Below are 22,707 nucleotides of genomic sequence, written 5' to 3'. Positions count from 1 at the left end.
CATTACATATAATGATTCTTCATACCTAGATCAGTACTTATCCACACAAATTTAGGCATATATGTTTTTTGTAATAGATCTATGACATATAAATATGGAATGGTGATAACTTGGGTAATTGTAATGTGCATGAATTACACTGTTAAAGTGGAGGAAATTCTCACGTTTGTAATGGTTTTGAATTCTATATATATCTTTAATCTATAAATAATTATTTGTGTGTGAATATTTTCATGTTGATCAATTCTACATGAAAAACATCAGTATTTTCACCCCCCGCAAAAATTCTACTTTATAAGTATATATGCTGCTTACTTAGCAAATCCTAAATGCAATGTAGGAGTTACCTCCATAATAAAACTGAATTAGCTTTGAAGTTGGAAACACCTGGTTTAACTGTATAATATATAATAACCTGGTTTTTTTACAAGAATTCCTTACCAGTTGGAACTCTTTTGTAACGTAGATACAGGTTTCAGTAAGGTAGCATATATCCTTAAGGGTCTGTTATTAATTAATGCCTAACTTTGATTATTCGAGTGGTGCTTTCTCTTGTTACAGGTGGTATGGTGTACGTAGATCCGACACTGACTGAAATCCGTGCCTCGGCGTCCTCCATTTCCTCGTCGTTTGTTTATGTTCTCTGTGTCGCCATAGTGACACTACTGTCCCAGAAATGAGTGCTGAGAGGTTGTGCCTTCTGAAACTAGAGAACACATACATCTGTTTTTTTTTTATCAAGGCCACTTGATTCTAAGAAATTCCATGTATCTGATAATAGGATAACATCATATGTACATTTTACATTCCTGTAGTGTGTCGATGCATTCGTTGCCATGTGTAGAATTCATTTACTATGTACTTGAAGTGCAAGTTGTTAAAATGTTGAAAATGAGAGAATGATTATGAGAATGTACACAAATTATGAAATCTTTGTTTATATATAAATATATATTTTAAATGTCTGTTCACATCAAAAAATAAAAATGAATATTTTTTTTACCACTATTGAAAATATTTTCATCCAAGATCATATTTTTGTATATGAATCATTCAAGTTGTGTTGTGAATGTGACTTTAAAACAGACTCCGTATTAATTTTGTATCTATTACACAGAGTATTACAGCAGTGTTAGTGCTACAACAGAGGAATAAAACTCCAGTCAATCTAGGTAAATATGTACTGGGTGTGTAAATACGTACAAAAATATATCTGGTATGTAAATAGAAGTGCAAGGTGTGTAAATAAGTATAAATGTACATATTTATCATATACTTGTCCCAGATATGATCTGTCCATCTTGTACCATATCTTTTTTACTGGTCAAGTATATAATAGGTTATATGACAGTTTCCATATCCTACCCTTGGATCTCCCTGGGATCTCCCTGGGCGTTACGGAGATCTCCAAGCTACCTACCTACAACATAATCTCCAGAATGCATATTTGACCATTTTTATTTTCGTCCACTTTTCACATAAGTAACACTACATAATCATGAATTCTCCCTCATTATGGAGGGCGGACAGGGTAAGATTTAAAGTGTGGTAATGTTTCTCATAGAGTATCTATCCTGTTGTTACATCCGTGTTCTTATTCCCTATAAAATCATTGTGTTAATATTTTATAAAGTAAGGTGAACATAATAATTGATCAGGATGAAATTGTATGAATGTGTTTGAAATGGACTGATAATTGTTGCATTATTTACTAATTACTGTATATTGCTTCATTTTAGGATATTTCAATTTGAGGAGACTAATCTGCCAGTTTTTAATCTATCTATCATAATATCATTCTTAATTCAGCTGTTCTTAAATAACACCTAGACATAACCTGGTAGTTTGAACACGTGAAAACATTTAATATATTACATGCAATGATCATAGAAAATATACGCATCTTGCATTTGATTGCTTTTAAGAAGATGGTTAAATCTTACAAAGTCAATTAGAAAATCTGAATCCAAGCAATTTCAAGTTTTCAATAATTTTTAGCATTTCCCATGTGTGCTAGTTTAGTCATAGACAAAGCTTGAAAGAAATTCATGTATAAAAATTCTAAGGTTTGATTCTGAAAATAGGCTGCAGGATCTATGAACACAGTACAGGCCAGATAGTGGTAAGGTGAGGTGTGGTTCATTGTAATGGGGTCTACTATAAGGTTTAGGTTGTCATATAGTGACAAGAGAAATATTTTTTTGCTTGGTGCAATATGCTTAATGCATAATACAATTAATACAATATGTCTATCATACACTATTGTATATGATGTAAAAAGGTAACATTCATACAATACTCTACCTACTGTTTTATATAGGAAAACCAATATTACACTATAAGAGGCTGAGAGCAATGTAATAACGACTTAAGAACATAGTTTTTTCAACACTGTGACACAACAGACCAGATGTCACAGAAAACAGTTGGTCCTCTGCTGTCTGGAATGCTGCTTCTTTGTCAACCTAAATTATTCTGTTACAAACACAATGAGTATGTATGCAAGTAGGAAGATTATAAGTGATGACCACGCTGTATTTAGGTTACATAGAACTGGAGAAAGTTCTCGTGATAGACTACAGACTTAGTGTGATATCACGGAATAGAAACTACAGACTTAGTGTGGTATCACATATAGAAATCCAACCTCTGTAACTATCTGTGATCATATTTTTGTACTTTTAGCAATGTCATAGCAATATTCAGTCCCCATTGATGCTTTATTATATAAAAATGTCACCAAATCAATAAAATCTAATCATTTTTTAATATCTTCATGTTGAGTTCATTTTTTAGTCACGAGATAAGCATTTGTAGTTAACACCAGGAGAAACCTGCAAATCTCTTTTGTAGTTGGAAAATGAATTCTGCCAATCTTTCCAATGTTGATAAATTGATGGGTTGTCATTACGAAGTAGTTGATAAATTGATGGGTTGTCATTATGAAGTAGTTGATAAATCGATGGGTTGTCATTATGAAGTAGTTGATAAATTGATGGGTTGTCATTGTGAAGTAGTTGATAAATTGATGGGTTGTCATTATGAAGTAGTTGCCTTTCATGAAAAACTGTCAGTGATAAACACGACACATACTAAAAGAATTCCATTCTGACGACGTGAAAATTACCCGACTTGAAAAGTAATTACATAAAATTAGGAGCTTTTTACAAGATCCAAGTGTAGCCTCAACATAGTGTTAACTGAAGGTCTTCATGTTTTGTGTCCAAGAGGAGCTCAGGGTCTTGTTTAAATCTACATGTCAAAGAAAATAAAACTTCAAAAATAAGATGTTCAAAATTTATTAACATTCATGCAATTCCACTGTTCTGTGTCACATGATTGGGTATACAATGGTATACAATAGTACACAATGGTATACAATGGTATACAATGGCTGTGTCTCTTTGTAACCGGTGGCAACATTCTAAACAAATGCTGGAGCTTTCTGTTTAAAATTTCTTTAAAATTCAAAACATTTTGTATTTGATTCTTCAAGCACTTAATGAAACTATTCAGGCAAGAGAGATAAACACATACATTATTACATGTAAAGTTCTCGGCAGTTTTCGTTTCAATCGTTATAACACCAGAGAAAACGTCCCATTCTATTAATAAAATGTTCAACAACACTTGAATGTGTTTACCCCAGCCTCGTAGATTATCCATGTGTCACCACCTAACTTCCTGTATCACAGTCATCTACACAATAACTTAATGTCACTCCTATCACCATCGGTCGTACATCCGTTCTCACCCTCCTGTACACGTTCCTTGTTACAACGGTGATCTATTCCAGGTCTATAGTTGTTTATGTTGATCACCCACATCCTCTCGCCAGAAAACAAGCAAAGTCGACTTCCAACACTACTGCGAAAATAAACCTTGTATCCAAGTTGTATTTTGTGATAATTCATAGCCATTGGCTGCTTTTTACAACGGTATAATAAAATTCTTGTCCGTTGTTCTGTCGCTATTTCGCAGCCTTTGCTTCTGTACACTGGTATTATAAAACTCTTTGTCCATTTTTCTGTCTTTTTGGCTCACAAAATCCCTTACCGGAACTGAATTGGGCTAATTCTTAATCCTATACAGTCCTTTCCAATTTCTGTCACCTAAAAGAGGAAAACATTTTAATGGGTAACTAAATGTTACAAAATGTTACCCATTTTGACCCGATATATTCAACTCATTGGTACAAATTTTATTCAGGCAGACATAATGAGTTTAACCCAGAGTTGTGAATTTTTACCCACAATGACAAAATGTTTTTTTCTTGGTGCAATAAAGTTAATCCAATGTTATGAATTTTGCCTAGACAGACTCATTTAAGTGAGTTCAATGAGGTTTTCTACACCTTTTTGCCAGTGATGCTTTAACCATTTTAATAAGACTATTGAACACAGATGAATTTTACAGACTAGTAACCTTTACCTATTGACAAAATTAAAGTATGACTACTGAGAGGCCTTATACACAATGACTTACCTTTGTTACTCGACACACCTCGCCCTTGTGGTCTGGGTGATAACAGGCTCCACTAAGAGGACACTTCACCACAGGTTTACCTCTGAAACAGTCAATATTTAAACATTCTAACACATTTCACGTCAAAATATACTAACGATATAAATGTGGAGGGCAGAGACTTAAGGATGTATGCCACATAGACATGTATCTTCTTTTAGAAAGAGTTAAAGACTTGAGAGAGCTGCGTGGCTTTAAATGTTACATGTCGGACAGTTTCACCTAGTGAATGAATGTGAGACTTTGTGGAGGACTTTCAGGGCCTGCATTAACATTAACAGGCCTTTACTGCTGGAAAAACAGTCAAGATGGTTGTTCTGTCCACTAGAAAACCCTTTGTAAAACATCTGTAGGAATGGTGACATGGCCGATAAACTGATGACAAAAGTGAAATGAACCAAGAAAATCACTGCAGTAATTCTGAAATATTAAGATATATAACAGGTGTACTGTGTAGTGGTTCTGGAACAATTAAACCATCATTAACTTAGGAACATACAAAAGTATAAATAGAACACTAGGCTTAAGAACATGTTTTGATGCACACAAATAACACAAGTTTATCATTACCTGTCTATGGGTGTGATCTTACCTGTCTATGGGTGTGATATCACCTGTCTATGGGTGCTATCTTACCTGTATATGGGTGTGAATGTTGCGGAACAAATATCAAACGGATTGTGTTGATCATACTTCAGCTCGTGCGTATCTGTTGGAGTCTTTTCACATGCAGCCAACATCTTTCTTGTCTGTAAGTATACAACATTTGGGATGAATAGTTACTTAATTATCTACCATTTTTTAAACCGTAATCTAAACATGTCACAAAATTAAACGTCAGGATATTGATTTTTCTGGAGTTATTTTTGTGTAATTATATATTTATATATCTGTGTTGGTACTTGAACACCTGCACATTATCTATCTGTGTAGGTACCCTTCCCCCAAACATTATCTATCTGTGTAGGTACCCTTCCCCCAAACATTATCAGTGTTTGTACTACGGCCCCCTAACTTCACTTACCTGTGTAGCTATTTCTGGTTTAGGACCACATTCCAGTAGTCGTCTTGCAAACGATGCAGCTGTTTTAAAATTCTTTAATTTGAAGAATAGATTTTGTGCCGTACGGAGTGTAAGGATCATGTGGACTGGCTGTAGGTTACAGTGAGTGAAGTAGGCCGCCATCTGTAAACAAGACATCCTATATTGTTAGAACCGAATAAACGAGATATCACATGTATATAGGATGAATATTTAACATTGTAAGGTTTTTAGGTTTTAGGGGGGATTATAAACTGATGACTCAACATAAACATATTTAAATGGATGTTAACACAGGAACATATATAAACAGGTGTTCCCATCATTTCCCCAAATAACAGTTTCAGTGACAGATATACTGTATACATGGAAACATTTTCCTTGTCAAATTTTCCCCTTTGCCATTAAGATTACATTTGCTCAATGTTAATTTTGCCATTCACATTTAATTAGTATACATGTTGTTTACTAATAATCACTTTAACAAATTCACCTACATTAAATAGGCGAAAGCTAAGCTGCAGTAAAATAATTTCTCAAGCATACGGAATCGAATTACAGTATGTGATAATCAATTTAAGTGAAGGACTGCAGGAGTTTCTATATAAAGTATAGAACAATGAATTTTATAGAAACAAATCTTTGATAAATTGGCTAGACTCATTTACCTCACATAAGCGTTTCTGGTCGTCCAAAGTGGCCTTGGGGAGCTCCTTGCGCCTCTGTTCCATTGCCAGTCCCACTATGTACTCACGACATATCTCTATCAGCTGTTGAGCCTGCACACATACACACATAATGTCAGAACATAATTTCACACTCTAAGCTATAAACTCAGATCTAACAGAATAATTTATCCAAAATTACAGACGCCATCTGGAAGATGCGATAAGACAACAAATGATAGTGATATTTCCTGTAGACAACACCGAAGGTAATGCCAATCCTCCACTCAGTGTTTCACAGATTTTCCTTTTTTTTTAAGCTACTATTATTTTCCGTCACCAAATGTTCTGTATCCTCACCAGAAACAATACAATACTGTAAACTTGGAACCTATCAAAAACAACTTGCACCACACATTGACAGCTAAGGTTACAAGAAACGCCTACCTCTGCTATCTCCTGTTTGTTGTCAACCACGAGGAGTGGAACACTGAGGAGAATGCTTCTGAACTTGATGATGGCCTCGGGGAACTTGCCAGATGTAGTTAGTTGGTAGGCTACCTGTAACTGTTGCACAAGTGTGTTCAGCTTCTGTCCAACGGCAGGCATACCATTCCTCGCACCCGACTCCTTCCTACAATACATACCGTCAGTATTACATATCTTAACTTTATTGCACTCGTCTCATATGAATCTGCAAATATTCCACCACATCTTTTTAACCTGTAATGTTATTATATGCAAAGACCTATTCTCCTGAGTGGGAGTAAGTATTTCCACACAAGCACAATTGTAAAACTGTATCAATATAAGAACGGAACTGTTACAACCAGGGGGTAGGGTTACAATGAGGTAGTGGTTCAGCTGCACTGAGAAACTAAGTCGGGTTGTTGATCTAAATTTTGACCGGGTTGCAGAAACTACATGTTAATGAACTGCCAAGAGAGAACTTTAACAGGGAGGCTTAGGGACTCACCAGTTACGATGTGGGTAGCCAAACATTGGAGGGAGTGAGGGCACCCCCTGGAAACACGTCCTCGCCCTGCTGTAGGTGTGTAGAAACAGCTGTTTATAGTCTTCAAAACTCACCACCCCTATCTGGTCATGGAGCAACTAAAATGAAAACGTAAATGCAACCTTCATAATTGTGGAGTCCTGTTTTGTCACAGTACTGTTACATCTCTAACCACTTTTTAGGTATTTTAAAATGAAGGTCAGATAAAATTCTTCACTTTTAACATTCTCTGCTCTTACAGACTAAATTTATGTCCGGGTGGTGGCCAGGAAAGCATGGCTGTATCAAAAACTCCTGTAATGAAATTTGAATGTGCCACATGACAATAATGACAATTACCCGCATTGCTGTCTCGAAGGATCCAGCCAGAACATGGTCCACAGGTAGTTGGGAGTTATTACACCACACCTACAATGCAAAAGCAAAACAATCAATATACAAAAAGATGAACACAGCTCAAATTTAGTCTTATTCTTGGGTTCACATCAATAAAACTGCAGTGTTGAATTTGCGACTCTCAAGATTTATAAGTACCAATAATCTGGATTAAATATCTTTCATGGGTCGCTTGCTACAAATTGAAGCCATGCTGTATTCACCTGTGACTGACTCTGTCCTTTGGTGGGTGGTACAAAGTAGCCGTCCTCTCCAGCTGATGGGATGGAACCAATGTCGAGGTCAGTGGGCAGATCAACATCATCCACATCCCAGCCACCACCCTCTTCTCCTGCCTCCATGTCCTCCTCATCAATACCCTCACCTCCAAACCCGTCTAAACACAATCAATTCAAGTACAGAAATTTAATGATTTTAATGATACAGCGTAACTATTGTTCTCACCACCTCGGACAATCAACATTATCATGCTCTCCTGATCCCCACCAAAACTCCAATGATTCTGTCATATCAAAGTGGTATATTGACTGGTATGGTCGAATTAATCAACTCCTAGTTATTAAATTGTATGCACTCTCATACTGCTAGAAACTCTGTTGGAATGATAATGACAGTAAACTTTTTTATGATTTTTTTATTTTTTTTATTTAAGCACGATCTATTCATACCCATATAATGAGATTGTAAGCACTACGGAGAAAAAGACCGGAGATCAACTGAAACTGACAAACTAATCATAAGAATTGACAAGTATAGATAAAAGGTATATGTACCGTCCCCAAGGTCAATGTTGTCCACGTCTGCTCCCCAGCCATCTTCAACACCATCTTCTATGTCTACTGCTGCCTTGGCCAGACCCTTGGCTTTTCCTGTAGGATAAAGTGTGTAATGTAAGTAGTCGGCTGGCTCAGTCGGAACTTTGGCAGGAGGGTTGACATACAAACAAGTAAAACACTTATTGCTAACAGCAGCCATGACATAAGTAGTTGGCTGGCTTAGTAAGAACTTTGGTAGGAGGGTTGACATACAAACAAGTAAAACACTTACCACTGCCAGCAGCCATGACATAAGTAGTCGGCTGGCTCAGTCAGAACTTTGGTAGGAGGGTTGACATACCATCAAGTAAAACACTTACTGCTAATAGCAACCTTGGCATAAGTAGTCGGCTGGCTTAGTAAGAACTTTGGTAGGAGTGTTGACATACCATCAATTAAAACACTTACTGCTAACAGCAGCCTTGACATAAGTATTCGGCTGGCTTAGTTAGAACTTTGGTAGGAGGGTTGACATACCATCAATTAAAACACTTACAGCTAACAGCAGCCTTGACATAAGTAGTCGGCTGGCTTAGTCAGAACTTTGGTAGGAGGGTTGACATACAAACAAGTAAAACACTTCCAGCTAATAGCAACCAGGACATAAGTAGTCGGCTGGCTTAGTAAGAACTTTGGTAGGAGGGTTGACATACCATCAAGTAAAACACTTACTGCTAACAGCAGCCTTGACTTAAGAAGTCGGCTGGCTTAGTAAGAACTTTGGCAGGAGGGTTGACATACAAACAAGTAAAACACTTCCAGCTAATAGCAGCCATGACATAAGTAGTCGGCTGGCTTAGTAAGAACTTTGGTAGGAGGGTTGACATACAAACAAGTAAAATACTTATTGCTAACAGCAGCCATGACATAAGTAGTCGGCTGGCTTAGTTAGAACTTTGGTAGGAGGGTTGACATACCATCAAGTAAAACACTTACTGCTAATAGCAACCAGGAATAAGTAGTCGGCTGGCTTAGTAAGAACTTTGGCAGGAGGGTTGACATACAAACAAGTAAAACACTAACTTCTAATAGCAGCCATGACATAGGTAGTCGGCTGGCTTAGTAAGAACTTTGGTAGGAGGGTTGACAAACAAACAAGTAAAACACTAACTTCTAATAGCATCCATGGCATAAGTAGTTGGCTGGCTTAGTAAGAACTTTGGTAGGAGGGTTGACATACAAACAAGTAAAACACTAACTTCTAATAGCATCCATGGCATAAGTAGTCGGCTGGCTTAGTAAGAACTTTGGCAGGAGGGTTGACATACAAACAAGTAAACACTTACCACTGCCAGCAGCCATGGCTCCTTCAAAGAAGCCCTTGGTAACAGTGAGGAGGGGCCAGTTGCTCTCCTGTTGCATGATGGGTACAGGAGGATGAAGAAGTTTGGCAGTAGGATACAGGTCAGGAGTGCGATCCTTCTCCCCAAAGCTAGCCTGTAACTGTTCAGCCTCATCCTCTATACCATGAGTCGCAGCAGTCAGGTAGGCCAGTGATTCTACAACATAATAGTCATTCAGTTAAATCTGTTCTAAACACAGACTTTCTAATGGAGATATCTTACAGATTACAAGCATGGTCTAAGGGGAGATAATTCCAAGTTTCTGGATTGATTCTTGTTTATGTGTGGAAATTAAAGATATAACAATTTAAGTCAATGCTTCTCTATATGATAGACAACGTAGGGCCAGTTCCCCCAATACCATGTGATCTATTGGATTTGACTATGAGGACCGACATTTTCCTGGTATGTTTATATATATTTGGACACCTTTCTTGTGGGTGATTTTTGGTTTGGTTTGGTTTGGTTTATTTGTGTTTTACATCCTATTAACAGCTATGGTCATTTAAGGACGTGCCAGATTTTGGTGGGTGTGGAAATGCTATTATATAGTGAATTTCTGTCAACTCACTCTGTCCACAGTTCTTCAGAATCCTAACTCGCTCAGAGACATCCCCAAGGAATAGTGCATTCTGGAAATGTCCACTTGTGTCCTTCCTGATCTCGGCTACAAGACAAAAGCAAGAATAGGAAATAATCAATAAGTAATGATTTTGCCTTTTTAAAAGTTGTATTTGCCAGCAATCCCAGGGACCTGTTGTAGCGGTGTACAGAGTTAAGCCTAAAGAACTTTGCAACATTGCTCCTCATGTTTTAACAGCATTTATCTCAAATAAATCTTTATCTCATTTGGCCTATAGGTGGAGCTTGTGTCAGTAATTTTGCCCAAATGTCAGAAATACCAGGGGCGTTTCTAGGATATATGAAAGAGGGGGAGTAGAATATATTTTGGACCTTTTTTTTGCTAAAAAACATAAAATAATTGTGAAATGCACTAATGTAACGGTTCCTGACTTGGAGCATGTATATTTTATAGTTAAAGTGTCAGGGTGTTTATGTGTTTAATTAATGAATATGATAAATTGCCATATTCAATACAATATTAGCAGATTACGATAGTTTTTTTGTTTTCTTTTTGAAAAGGGGGCGTACGCCCATTACGCCCTCACCTGGACCCGCCCCTGAATACATGTATCAACATATATCTTGTGGTAATTCTGACAGCATGAAAGTTGATAACAATATCACTTTTTAAAAGCTAGATGCTGTGCACTTAAAAAACTTTAGTAACAGGTTAATTATATAATAACAGTTTATTTTTGTTGTTGTTACGACATGACCTGGAAATCATCATGTATACAAAGCAATATTGTTCATGCCATGCGATACCCCATACACCCTAAAATATGTTAATGACTTATGTCTCCTATAAATGTTATTGAGTAGCCATCCATTTCAGATTGAATGCTGAGAACCAGATACTACCCTTTTTGGAGATGCGATACCTTGACGATACCTGCTCATCTATAATGATCTAAATGACCTGTGAGCCCTTAAGAATTTTAAGGATTGTACCTCCCAACTGTCAATACAAGTTATTCAGGACTTGCCAAAATGTTTTTTTTTTATATTTGATGCAGATATTTATAAAATTGAATTAAATCACTTTATACACAGTACTTCAACATATAATACAAGTTTCCTGCTCAAATGACCATCAAACTTATTAATGAAAATTTTATAAATTAAAAAAAATAAAGTTTTATTATAAGCAAAGAGTACGTCATTTGCTCAACATACCAATTTTCATCATTTTCCTGAGTTTCTCCAGGTTCCCTGTGATGAGATAAAGGAAGGAGAGTTTGTCAAAGTTCTTTGTCCTCTGGTAGGCCATCTCCACTACCTGATGGTTTCCCTGGAGTAGGGCCGCCTCACCAAGTCTCTCCCAGCATGCCTGGTCGTCCAGGGAGCGTGCTGCCTCCAATGCAATCTGGCAAGCAAATTAATAACCAATACATACATGTTTTCTAAATAAAGTTCATATTTTTGTGTAGACTATTGTCTAGTGGGCAAGTCAAACCATTTTTGTGTAGACTATTGTCTAGCAGGCAAGTCAAACCATTTTTGTGTAGACTATTGTCTAGCAGGCAAGTCAAACAATTTTTGTGTAGACTATTGTCTAGCGGGCAAGTCAAACCATTTTTGTGTAGACTATTGTCAAGGGAGATATGTCCAATGTTAGTTCATTGTTATCATTTTAAATGTATAAATGGTTTAATGTCTAATAGCAATACATACTTCGATATTACCACACTCCAATGCCAGACCGAAGCGTGTCTTCTCATCCTTGACAAAGTGGAGGGCTACTTCTGGGTAGCCTTTCTTCTGTAGGTAGGAGATGATTGACTGGCCAACCAGTTTAGCATTCCTCACCATGTGTAATACCTACAATACATCAACGGTGTATCTATACAATACATCAACAGCAGATACATTGATCATGGCATCTATTGCATTATGAAAAAGATATGTTCATATAGATTATTATATCACGATAAATCCACTAATTCTGAAAATGAAGAAGTCTCGAATTATTTACCTCTTCGTATTTTCGATTGATGAGGGCGAGTTTGAACTTGAATTCTGTGGGGTCGATGACAAGGCGTCCGGGGACACACTCTCTGTTTAGACAGTACACACTGTTGCCCTTGACACGTGTTATGTAGATTGGCAGGTCAAGGGTACGGATAATACCATGGTCACTGAGGGCACAGAAAAAAATATAATGAGGCACGCACTAACACTGGTGTCAAAAATAAAGAGAAATTATTTTTGATATCAATAGAATATCACCATGAGGAAATGTATTTGTAAAATGTTGTGATCTCCCAACTCCTTACCTGGCATATATTTGGCCAATGCTAATTCAATTATAGACCTAAGTAATCAAATACCAAGCTTTCAAAGGGGTTCACAACAAACGCCTTGGAACCACTTAAACATTTAGAGCTAAGACAGCCCTATACAAATACAATGGGATCTGCTTCAAGTAATAGTTTCTATATGTAAGCAACCAGAAAGATGTAAAATTAAGGACTGAACTGTAACAGCAATGGAGGTATAATTGCCATAAGCTACATGAAACAAAAATGTGTAAAGTTCATTGGCCCTCTAACACTATGGCTGCAGCCCGTTACAGCTCAATCCCTAGCGGAGTGCATTGAAGCCTATGTATGATGTTTTTCGTATTTGCCTTTGAGAGTATGTGTATGGACACCTACCCGTTAGTGAGTGCGTATTTGATGTGGTTACTGGTGGTGTACACAAACACACCACTCTCGTCCCACGCTCCACTCTTCACACGGATGTTCTCGTGGATGGTACACAGGTTTTCCAGCTTCCTGTTACAGATGGAGATTACTGTGGACGACACAAAGATAGTTCATATAAAGTATAAATTGTTTAACACAATATTAACAGTTCGTCTAAACATTACTATAAAATCAGAAAAAAAAGTTAAGCAGAAAAACTTAAAGCCAAAGGCTAATAACCCTGTTGCTCTGTGAAATGGTCAAGTCCAAAAACAAATTGTTAAGTACAACAATATTAAAGGATTACAATTGGTGAAAATTTTATTTAAAAGTCTCTTTTTAAGATTTTATCAGTAATTGACCAGATTCAACAAGTTCAAACTTAACAGGGACTGATACAAACGTTCCTAAAACTATCTCTGCAAACTTAACAGGGACTGATACAAACGTCCCCAAAACTATCTCTGTAAACTTAACAGGGACCGATACAAACGTCCCCAAAACTATCTCTGCAAACTTAACAGGGACCGATACAAACGTCATTTAATCCTCATAATACATCTTTTAAAGGTGTATTTGCCAATCAGAGACCAAGTCAGCCATCTTAAATTCCGAAAGTCAAACGTCAGTCATTCAACCTAGATTATGCCACCCACAAAGTATGAAGAAAGTAGAAAGTAGGCCCAATAGAACCGAGTTATAACCAAATCTGTTTCAGCTGATTAAAGGTCATATTGGCCATCTTGAATCTCAAAACTTAGAAATTTGGTAATATGATATATAGAGTATATTGTGTATGTATCACTACAACAGTTTTGTTTAGGGGCTCGGTCTTGTCATCAAGTGTTTATCAATATGTGTTACTTATTTAATGTATGTGATCGTGCATTGTCAACAATAACAAATGACTTACTGTGTTTGCTGAGGAGGGCCACATGTGACATGTCGGCGGACCAAACCACATACTTTACTTTGGAAATCTTCACGGTGGCAAGTGCTCTGTAAAACAAGACAAACAAACTTGTACAGACAAAAGATTTAAGTATCAACAGACACAGAGGTATCAACAAACAAAGAGATCTGTAATAAAGATAAAAAATGAAGAAGATTTCTTCAAACAAAAAAGAGAGATATGTAATACAGACATACAACTATACCTACATCACTAGGTAAATAATTACCTTTTTTGTTGTACATCAAAAAGTGTGACACCATCAGAGTCCTTCAAAAGGAGACACCCTGTCCCAGCGTAGAAGATGTCGTCACAGTTGGGGGCCTGTAGCTTTTTGGTGATTTCATTCTTCAGATTTTTAATTACAATCTGAAATTTAAGCAATGAATGATAAGAAACTTTTCATAGATTGTTCTCAAAAACTGACAGCATAGATAAAATGAAACCTATTAAGTGAACGAAACATAATAAAACTTAATCCATCTACTTTAACATTAAATCAGTATCATAAAGTCGACGTTTGGAACAGCAACAAGGTTTTCTGTGTAGATGATAACTGTTAACAAGTTTCTAGGCCATTACATCAGGTAGGCATCAGCCTCTGTATCTATTCCATACATCAGGTAGGCATCAGCCTCTGTATCTATTCGATACATCAGGTAGGCATCAGCCTCTGTATCTATTCGATACATCAGGTAGGCATCAGCCTCTGTATCTATACCATACATCAGGTAGGCATCAGCCTCTGTATCTATTACATACATCAGGTAGGCATCAGCCTCTGTATCTATTCGATACATCAGGTAGGCATCAGCCTCTGTATCTATTACATACATCAGGTAGGCATCAGCCTCTGTATCTATACCATACATCAGGTAGGCATCAGCCTCTGTATCTATTCCATACATCTAGCTGTTTCACCACAAGGTTTGACATATTGGTTTCTCAAAACAATAATGTGGTGACTTTTATTGTGTGATTTCACAGAAGAAGATTTATGAGGTTTGATAAAAGTGTCACACAGGTAAAAGTCCCTTGAGAAGAGTATACAGATTTCAATGTTGTACCAGGTAATATCTATAATGACCCGCTAGACTTATATACTGATGTGGAGACAACTGTAACCCTTCAGCATAGACTAAGCCAACCTCAAGCATTATAAACTAAAACAACTTACATTATGAGTCCTGTATACACCCTCCCAATACAAACTAAAATGTCTTACATTGTGTGTCCTGTATACACCCTCCCAATACAAACTAAAACGTCTTACATTGTGTGTCCTGTATACACCCTCCCAATGTAAACTAAAACCACTTACATTATGTGTCCTGTATACACCCTCCCAATATAAACTAAAAACACTTACATTGTGTGTCCTGTATACACCCTCCCAATACAAACTAAAACCACTTACATTATGTGTACTGTATACACCCTCCCAATACAAACTAAAATGTCTTACATTGTGTGTCCTGTATACACCCTCCCAATACAAACTAAAACGTCTTACATTGTGTGTCCTGTATACACCCTCCCAATGTAAACTAAAACCACTTACATTATGTGTCCTGTATACACCCTCCCAATATAAACTAAAAACACTTACATTGTGTGTCCTGTATACACCCTCCCAATACAAACTAAAACCACTTACATTATGTGTACTGTATACACCCTCCCAATACAAACTAAAATGTCTTACATTGTGTGTCCTGTATACACCCTCCCAATACAAACTAAAACGTCTTACATTGTGTGTCCTGTATACACCCTCCCAATGTAAACTAAAACCACTTACATTATGTGTCCTGTATACACCCTCCCAATATAAACTAAAACCACTTACATTGTGTGTCCTGTCCAACACAGCGAATCTGTTTCTTGCCACCCATACAGCGGTCAGACCAGAAGACCGTTTTCCTTCTGGGGCTGAAATGTACGTCAGAACAACAGGTTAAAGATACCTGTATTTGATGATAAAACAGGTGTGTACCTTAAAGCAGGTATGATTTTGAGCTGAATATGGTGTTAACTGTCTACGGATATATTTGTGCATCAAATTCTTCCTTATGGAGGGACATCAGACTTTCACCATCAAGTTGCACACTGTTTTTAATGCGGACATCAATTTTGATGTTCATTCATTTTCTTCTTCAAGACTTGTTAAATGAAAATATATTGGGCATACAAAACACACTAAGAGTTCAGTTCTAATATTTTAATAATACCATCTGGACTGGAGGAGTCACTGTCCTTGGGGATACCATAGAGGTCATAGGTCGAGTTGTCAAGGTTACTGGTCCTCTGAAAAAAAGAATGTGTTTAAACTGAAGATTGTATTATTTGTATTAGCATACTCATAGTTACTTTGGCTTTCTAAATATGTTTGTTTTTAATTGTGACTGTATTGACTTATTTTTGCCTGCAATATTTCTACTTTATTAATCTGCTGCAAATTGGGAGATCTGTACTAACTGGTACTTACCATACAGAGTGTACTAACTGGTACTTACCGTACAGAGAGTACTAACTGGTACTTACCATACAGGGAGTACTAACAGGTACTTACCGTACAGAGAGTACTAACTGGTACTTACCGTACAGAGTGCACTAACTGGTACTTACCATACAGAGAGTACTAACTGGCACTTACCGTACAGAGGGGACTAACTGGTACTTACCGTACAGAGGGTACTAACTGGTACTTACCGTACAGCGAGTACTAACTGGTACTTACCATACAGAGAGTACTAACTGGTACTTACCGTACAGAGATTACTAACAGGTACTTACCGTACAGAGGAGGACGCTGTTCTCGGCTGGGTTATACGACATACTGTACACAGGACACCTGGTACCACTGTAGACAGAAATCATTAGTTTACAGGTCACATCAACAATACTCAAGTCATTAATGAATATATCATGGTATTCACCTCACAACCAGGTAGCCTAACAACCTTGGTTTTGGACCTTGCGCCTAAGAATGATATAGGTGCGTCCTCAGTATGTATATCAATGTTAATCATTGTTTGATGATATTCTCTATATTGCTTAGTGAGAAATCATTTCTTCAAACTTTTAACTTCAGCTCCTGATTCCTCAACACTTGATATTCCTTCTGTAGAAAGTGTTCAGACACACAGAAAAGACCAACACTTTGGTACATACAATATACTTTTCAAAGGTTGCAACACCATCATAGAAAGCTTATGACTATAGAAAACTGATATTGTTGAGTTAGGTCTGACAGACATTTTATGAAGTTAAAATCTCTCCAAGTCTTCAGGAACATGTTCTTGGAAGCAATTAGTTGCAAGAGGCATGGTCAAACTACAGGACAAATCCAGGAGAACTGATATATTAGAATAGACAGGCAGGCTATGTTGGAAGAGAAAAAAGGAGTAGTGAGAAGGGAACTGAAGGTTATGTTGGAAGAGAAAGGAAAGCTATATATGGTGGACAGACGATATACGCTGTAACATCACAAGGTGAACTATATATATATATACAACAAAACTGCAATCAACAAGGTTTTGAAGCAGTGGGAGTCAGTGGGACAACTAAAAACAAGCTTAGTGTGTTACTAAAGACGACTCCTTGGTTACAAGTTAGTGTCACTTGATGCACATACAGGTAATAAGACATTCTGAAAATGCAAGGGAGGTAATCAATAGAAAATTCATGCAGAACTAGTTCTCTTCATCAATGTTTCTCTACATCCGATGTGCATTTTAATGTACAATGAAAACAACATCAGTGTGCACGGGTTAATCAACCACTAGCTGTGTCAGAGAATTGAAAAGGCACTGACGATGAAGGTAACAATGATTAGTTTAGATCAGGATGACAATGGTAAATACTGATCTAAATTACAAAGCAACAGTTAGGATTACAAGGAACTAAAAACTTTATATATATATCTATGTTCTCAACTGAACCTTCAACCTCTATATGTGGCCTCTTATCTGAGTTTTAAAAGTCTTATATCAATTCTTCTTCTCCTTTGTAAATTAATGTTATCTCTTCATCTTAGAAGGAAAATGTACCAGGTAGTCATAAGAAGAAAAATATTAAGCCTGTTTATGTGGGAAATGTTGATAGTGGGTTGCTATGTGAAGGAATTCAAGCTTATCACAAGTCTTCTTCAAAGTTTGGGTGGGTTCACTCACACCAAACATTGATAAATCATCTAAAACATGACAACAAAGGGGTAAGTACAAGAAACAATTATCAAATTTTAAAAGTACAAGCAAAAATTATCAAATTTTCTGAAGTGTGATAACCAACAAAACTTGTTTAGCAAAAGGCTCCGACATGTGAAAAGGCTCTGACATGTGATAGCAAATAAAAACATGAGGAAAAAAAAGATGGCTCGCAGTAACATGACACACAGGTTTAACTACTAGACATTCCAACTCTCACAACTTAGGTAGTAGACAGGCATCAATTGATTAATTAAAACTGACCATAATCGTAGGCTTCAAAATTCTGATTGGTCACCTGTGTATGGTCAGCTATCTTTTGGTACTTTTCTTTTAAACATGCGTGTATACACTCTCTATTGATAGGGGAAATGTCCCGAGCCAAGTGACATATGAAATATACAATTTCGTCACATCATTGTACAGGTAAACAATACAAATAAATCATGTGTCATAGCTGGACAAAGGGACCAGTAAGTCTTGAAACATTGTGCCGGTATTAATACATACACAGTTTGTGTAGAAAGTAAAACTTTTGATATTCGCAATTGGGGAAGTTTTATCAAATTGTTAGGAGTAAATATATACATATACCTTAATAAAATAATTACTAATTCACTTGACTACATGACATGTTCCAACTTACAAGTCAGATTACAAGTTTATATCGGTATAATTATTCCATTTATAAAATGTATGTGGAAAGTTTCCGACAAGACACAGCCTTAAAACCCAATCTGTAGAGATATGGAATGCCTCTTGATAATGTGTTAATGCAGTAGTAAACTAAAGCACTTTCCTACTTGTTTGGTTTGAGCACTTTTAGAAAGCCTACAACACTACTCACTTGGTACCCCTGCCAGCACTGAGGATAAAGACAACAACATCAGTCTACCACATTGAACACAACAAATACTACAATGCTCTCCTACCGATGATGAGCAGGAAACACTAAGAGTGAGTCAATAACAAATCTTTTAAGAGAGAGTCAATAACAAATCTTTTAAGAGCGAGTCAATAACAAATCTTTTAAGAGCGAGTCAATAACAAATCTTTTAAGAGCGAGTCAATAACAAATCTTTTAAAAGACCGTCAATAACAAATCTTTTAAGAGCGAGTCAATAACAAATCTTTTAAGAGACATTCAATAACAAATCTTTTAAGAGCGAGTCAATAACAAATCTTTTAAGAGACCGTCAATAACAAATCTTTTAAGAGACCGTCAATAACAAATCTTTAAAGAGACTGAGTCCAATAATGATCACCTGGCTTGCAGGTTACCTACATTGTTGGATTTTTTCTTCCCAAAAATATTAACCAAATGACATTGAGCATCAAAACATTACATGCCCTTCCTGAATTCTTCAAACATCTACTGTTTTTATAGAATATCAATAAGAAAACCCTGATTTTTTTATTTTGCCATGTCACAGAAGATTTGGTTTCAATATGCATTAAAATACAGTTGAATTTAAACTTCAACTCTTGAATTTTGACCTCTGAAAGTAACTCAAATTTTTACATCAAGTATACAATACAACCCACAGGCAGTGCTAAACATGAAGTATTTTAGCTCATTAGTGATAAATAACCCCCTAATTTTTGCGAATACTTATTTTTGCCTTTTCACTGGACATAAAAATATTTAAATTGCTGCAGACTCAGAAAGACAAAACTGGGCCAAAAGTTTAAAACAACTTGGAACAAACAAGAAGAAAATTATACATTCCTTTTAAGTTTTGTAAGATATGACTTGATGATAATTTTTAAAGCAAGTGCATGTATTTAGTACAGGAAAGCATGACTGTTATACAAACGTCAGCAACAACATTGCACAACTTAAAATGATAAATCTTGTCAAAGCTTCCAATGACAAAAACGACAAGAGAAAGCACTAAACATGCTTAAACCAAAGTTCAAACCAGGCTTCAAGTCATTCTGTACCTCAGGACAATTCTCTCTACTTTTACATACAAATAAAGCTTACAGAAAGAGGTTTGAGGTATATACCTATATTCCACTGTATACTATTTTGTGCATGAATTTCTGAATTTCAATATTTTTCATTTTCAATTCCAGTATTAATTATCTTACTACCGTGTAAGCAGTGAAAACTGTTTATGACTCTGAAATCTGACCTGTTGTTACTTATAAGAAAGTGACAGCGAAACCTATCCTAACATGTAGTACTCACCCACGGAGCTGCATTACTGGGTTGTCCTTGTTGGTGGTGAAGTCTAGGCGTCGCAGATACCGCTCCTTGACGTAGTACAGGATGTTGTTGTGAACAGCATATGCTGGACGTTCACGTTCTAGTTTGAAGATAAGCATGCCACTGTCATGGCCAGCAGCGAAGATGTTGAGGTTTGGATGGGCAGCCATAATCCAGAAACGGTCGTGTTCCCGTCGGAATGTCTGTACCCCAGTCCTGGTAAACAACAGTGAAGAACATGGTAAGTACAAGGCTACATATGGTAAGTAACATGTAAGTACCGAGTTACATATGGTAAGTAACATGTAAGTACCGAGTTACATATGGTAAGTAACATGTAAGTACCGAGTTACATATTGTAAGTAACATGTAAATACAACATGTATTTTCCTACCTCTTACTCATGTCCCAGACACGGATACTCTTATCCTCAGAGTTACTCAGGATAAGTTCCTGGCGGGGATGAAACAGACAGCTCGATACATTGTTGTAATGGCCACGACATGTGTCTACTTCCCAAGCTTTGGACTCTGAAAAGAAAATTTCATGACTTATCTCCCCTGTTACCTTCAAGCAACAATATGTGTACTTACAAAGACATAAAACTATACTATTCTGCCTTTTTCACCTATAGCTATCTGAAATTGTACTTTTGGTACTAATACAGTATACCTGTGAGTGTGAACATATATGTAATGCAGAAGTGCTTATTTCAAATTCATAAAACTTGTTGACCTACAATATAGGAATTATGGAAATCTAAGTGACGGTAAGTAATCAAAGTAAAATCACTTGAAATTAACTTTTATTTATTTTGTTAGATATAAATTTAAGACTATGCCATGAAGTGGGTTACCATTCATCCTCCAGAGTTTGACCTGTCGGTCATCAGCTGCGGACACAATGAGGGGCAGTGTGGAGTGGAAGGCTGCCCAGTTAACACCACGGTCATGTCCTTCCAGCACGTGTTTGACAACTGCATCAGACACACCAAACAGGTCGGTCTGTCCTGGACTTCTAGAACGCTCATGTATACCGCCAGGACCTGGGGCCACATTCTTTTTCCTCAGTCCTATACAGAAACACAACAGTTATAGGATTTTATTCCCAAAAACAAAATTGTTGTATAGCAATGTTTCAGCTAGGATTTTTCTGTTCTTTATATCAGGTTAAAATGACATTACACAGAGATTCTTTATCATATGTATTGAATGTCAAAAAAACTACATTATCAAATGAAGACACATTTATAGCAATTTTTTACCGGAGATGTCCCACACACGGACAGTCTGGTCGAGGGATGCGGACACAATCAGGTCTTCTGACACATGAAACATTGCACACATCACAAAGTGACTGTGACCTGCAAGTATGCTGAAATACAGAATAAATACCAGTATTAATTATAGTTAAAACTAACAGGCCCATGAGCCTTATCAGTCACCTTACTCATGCTTGGAGATGTGACTGCTATTGGCATGAAAACATATCATATTTATGCCTTTATACTGATTAAACGAATGCACGAGTTAGTAATACAATTCACTAATGCTACATCTCTCGAAAAACCATTTTTTGTATTCAGATATCTTTTAGTATAAGCTATTTAACCTCTGAAAGCCAGTACAGTGTTAATTGGAATTTTCTATCAGACACACTAACACGTGGGTAAAACTTACGACTTCCTAGGATCATAGAGCTTTAACATGGACAATTTGCCCACATATACATACCAGACACAGCTGCGAGACTGCCAGTTCCATATCCTGATGGTCTGGTCGTCAGACGAACTCAGAATCCAAGGGTATTCCTATGGGAACACAACACGACCCTTTACTAGTAATTCTGATGAGAAGACTTCAATTTCATGATCATTAAATTTTCTGTACTCAATAGTAACATCCTAGCATCCCTTCAAATGATCCTCTTTTCCACCATTACAGTTTTTATTCAATACTATAGTCATGTACATTTGCTTCGCAAATGAAGTAAACGTTGGACACAAATACAGAGGCCCACAGACACTAAAGTAAACGTTGGACACAAATACAGAGGCCCACCGAAACTAAAGTAAACGTTGGACACAAATACAGAGGCCCACATAAACTAAAGTAAACGTTGGACACAAATACAGAGGCCCACATAAAGTAAACGTTGGACACAAATACAGAGGCCCACATAAACTAAAGTAAACGTTGGACACAAATACAAAGGCCCACATAAA

General features: G+C 36.8%; 2 protein-coding genes across 3 annotated transcripts in view; one reads left to right on the top strand and one right to left on the bottom strand.

Moving 5' to 3' along the window:
- LOC110460312 (contactin-like) overlaps nucleotides 1–2,771 on the top strand; it is a 30,371-nt gene extending 27,600 nt beyond the window's left edge. Inside the window, exon 22 of the mRNA XM_021513146.1 lies at nucleotides 562–2,771. Within this exon, the coding sequence (XP_021368821.1) occupies nucleotides 562–680 (119 nt within the window). The 3' untranslated portion in view covers nucleotides 681–2,771. The remainder of the gene's footprint in view (nucleotides 1–561) is intronic.
- Nucleotides 2,772–3,283: 512 nt separating this feature from the next.
- The window catches only part of LOC110460311 (coatomer subunit alpha-like), a 26,923-nt gene continuing 7,499 nt past the window's right edge, over nucleotides 3,284–22,707 (bottom strand). Inside the window, exons 5-31 of one of the 2 annotated variants that reach the window (XM_021513144.1) lie at nucleotides 22,217–22,293; nucleotides 21,748–21,857; nucleotides 21,340–21,555; nucleotides 20,878–21,013; nucleotides 20,466–20,699; nucleotides 19,119–19,136; nucleotides 16,860–16,926; nucleotides 16,295–16,370; nucleotides 15,913–15,995; nucleotides 14,293–14,432; nucleotides 14,025–14,110; nucleotides 13,082–13,220; nucleotides 12,400–12,562; nucleotides 12,099–12,245; nucleotides 11,601–11,790; nucleotides 10,372–10,467; nucleotides 9,744–9,956; nucleotides 8,416–8,511; nucleotides 7,846–8,018; nucleotides 7,586–7,654; nucleotides 7,208–7,344; nucleotides 6,679–6,865; nucleotides 6,235–6,345; nucleotides 5,549–5,710; nucleotides 5,161–5,273; nucleotides 4,486–4,567; nucleotides 3,284–4,112 (exon numbers count right to left, since the gene is read on the bottom strand). In XM_021513144.1, the coding sequence (XP_021368819.1) occupies nucleotides 4,053–4,112; nucleotides 4,486–4,567; nucleotides 5,161–5,273; nucleotides 5,549–5,710; nucleotides 6,235–6,345; nucleotides 6,679–6,865; nucleotides 7,208–7,344; nucleotides 7,586–7,654; nucleotides 7,846–8,018; nucleotides 8,416–8,511; nucleotides 9,744–9,956; nucleotides 10,372–10,467; nucleotides 11,601–11,790; nucleotides 12,099–12,245; nucleotides 12,400–12,562; nucleotides 13,082–13,220; nucleotides 14,025–14,110; nucleotides 14,293–14,432; nucleotides 15,913–15,995; nucleotides 16,295–16,370; nucleotides 16,860–16,926; nucleotides 19,119–19,136; nucleotides 20,466–20,699; nucleotides 20,878–21,013; nucleotides 21,340–21,555; nucleotides 21,748–21,857; nucleotides 22,217–22,293 (3,381 nt within the window). In that variant the 3' untranslated portion in view covers nucleotides 3,284–4,052. The remainder of the gene's footprint in view (nucleotides 4,113–4,485; nucleotides 4,568–5,160; nucleotides 5,274–5,548; nucleotides 5,711–6,234; nucleotides 6,346–6,678; nucleotides 6,866–7,207; nucleotides 7,345–7,585; nucleotides 7,655–7,845; nucleotides 8,019–8,415; nucleotides 8,512–9,743; nucleotides 9,957–10,371; nucleotides 10,468–11,600; nucleotides 11,791–12,098; nucleotides 12,246–12,399; nucleotides 12,563–13,081; nucleotides 13,221–14,024; nucleotides 14,111–14,292; nucleotides 14,433–15,912; nucleotides 15,996–16,294; nucleotides 16,371–16,859; nucleotides 16,927–19,118; nucleotides 19,137–20,465; nucleotides 20,700–20,877; nucleotides 21,014–21,339; nucleotides 21,556–21,747; nucleotides 21,858–22,216; nucleotides 22,294–22,707) is intronic. The other variant, XM_021513145.1, reaches the window with a different exon arrangement.

Source organism: Mizuhopecten yessoensis, unplaced genomic scaffold (assembly GCF_002113885.1).
Source record: "Mizuhopecten yessoensis strain PY_sf001 unplaced genomic scaffold, ASM211388v2 scaffold10359, whole genome shotgun sequence".
NCBI classification, from domain to species: domain Eukaryota; kingdom Metazoa; phylum Mollusca; class Bivalvia; order Pectinida; family Pectinidae; genus Mizuhopecten; species Mizuhopecten yessoensis.
This window is presented reverse-complemented; position numbering and strand designations above follow the sequence as displayed.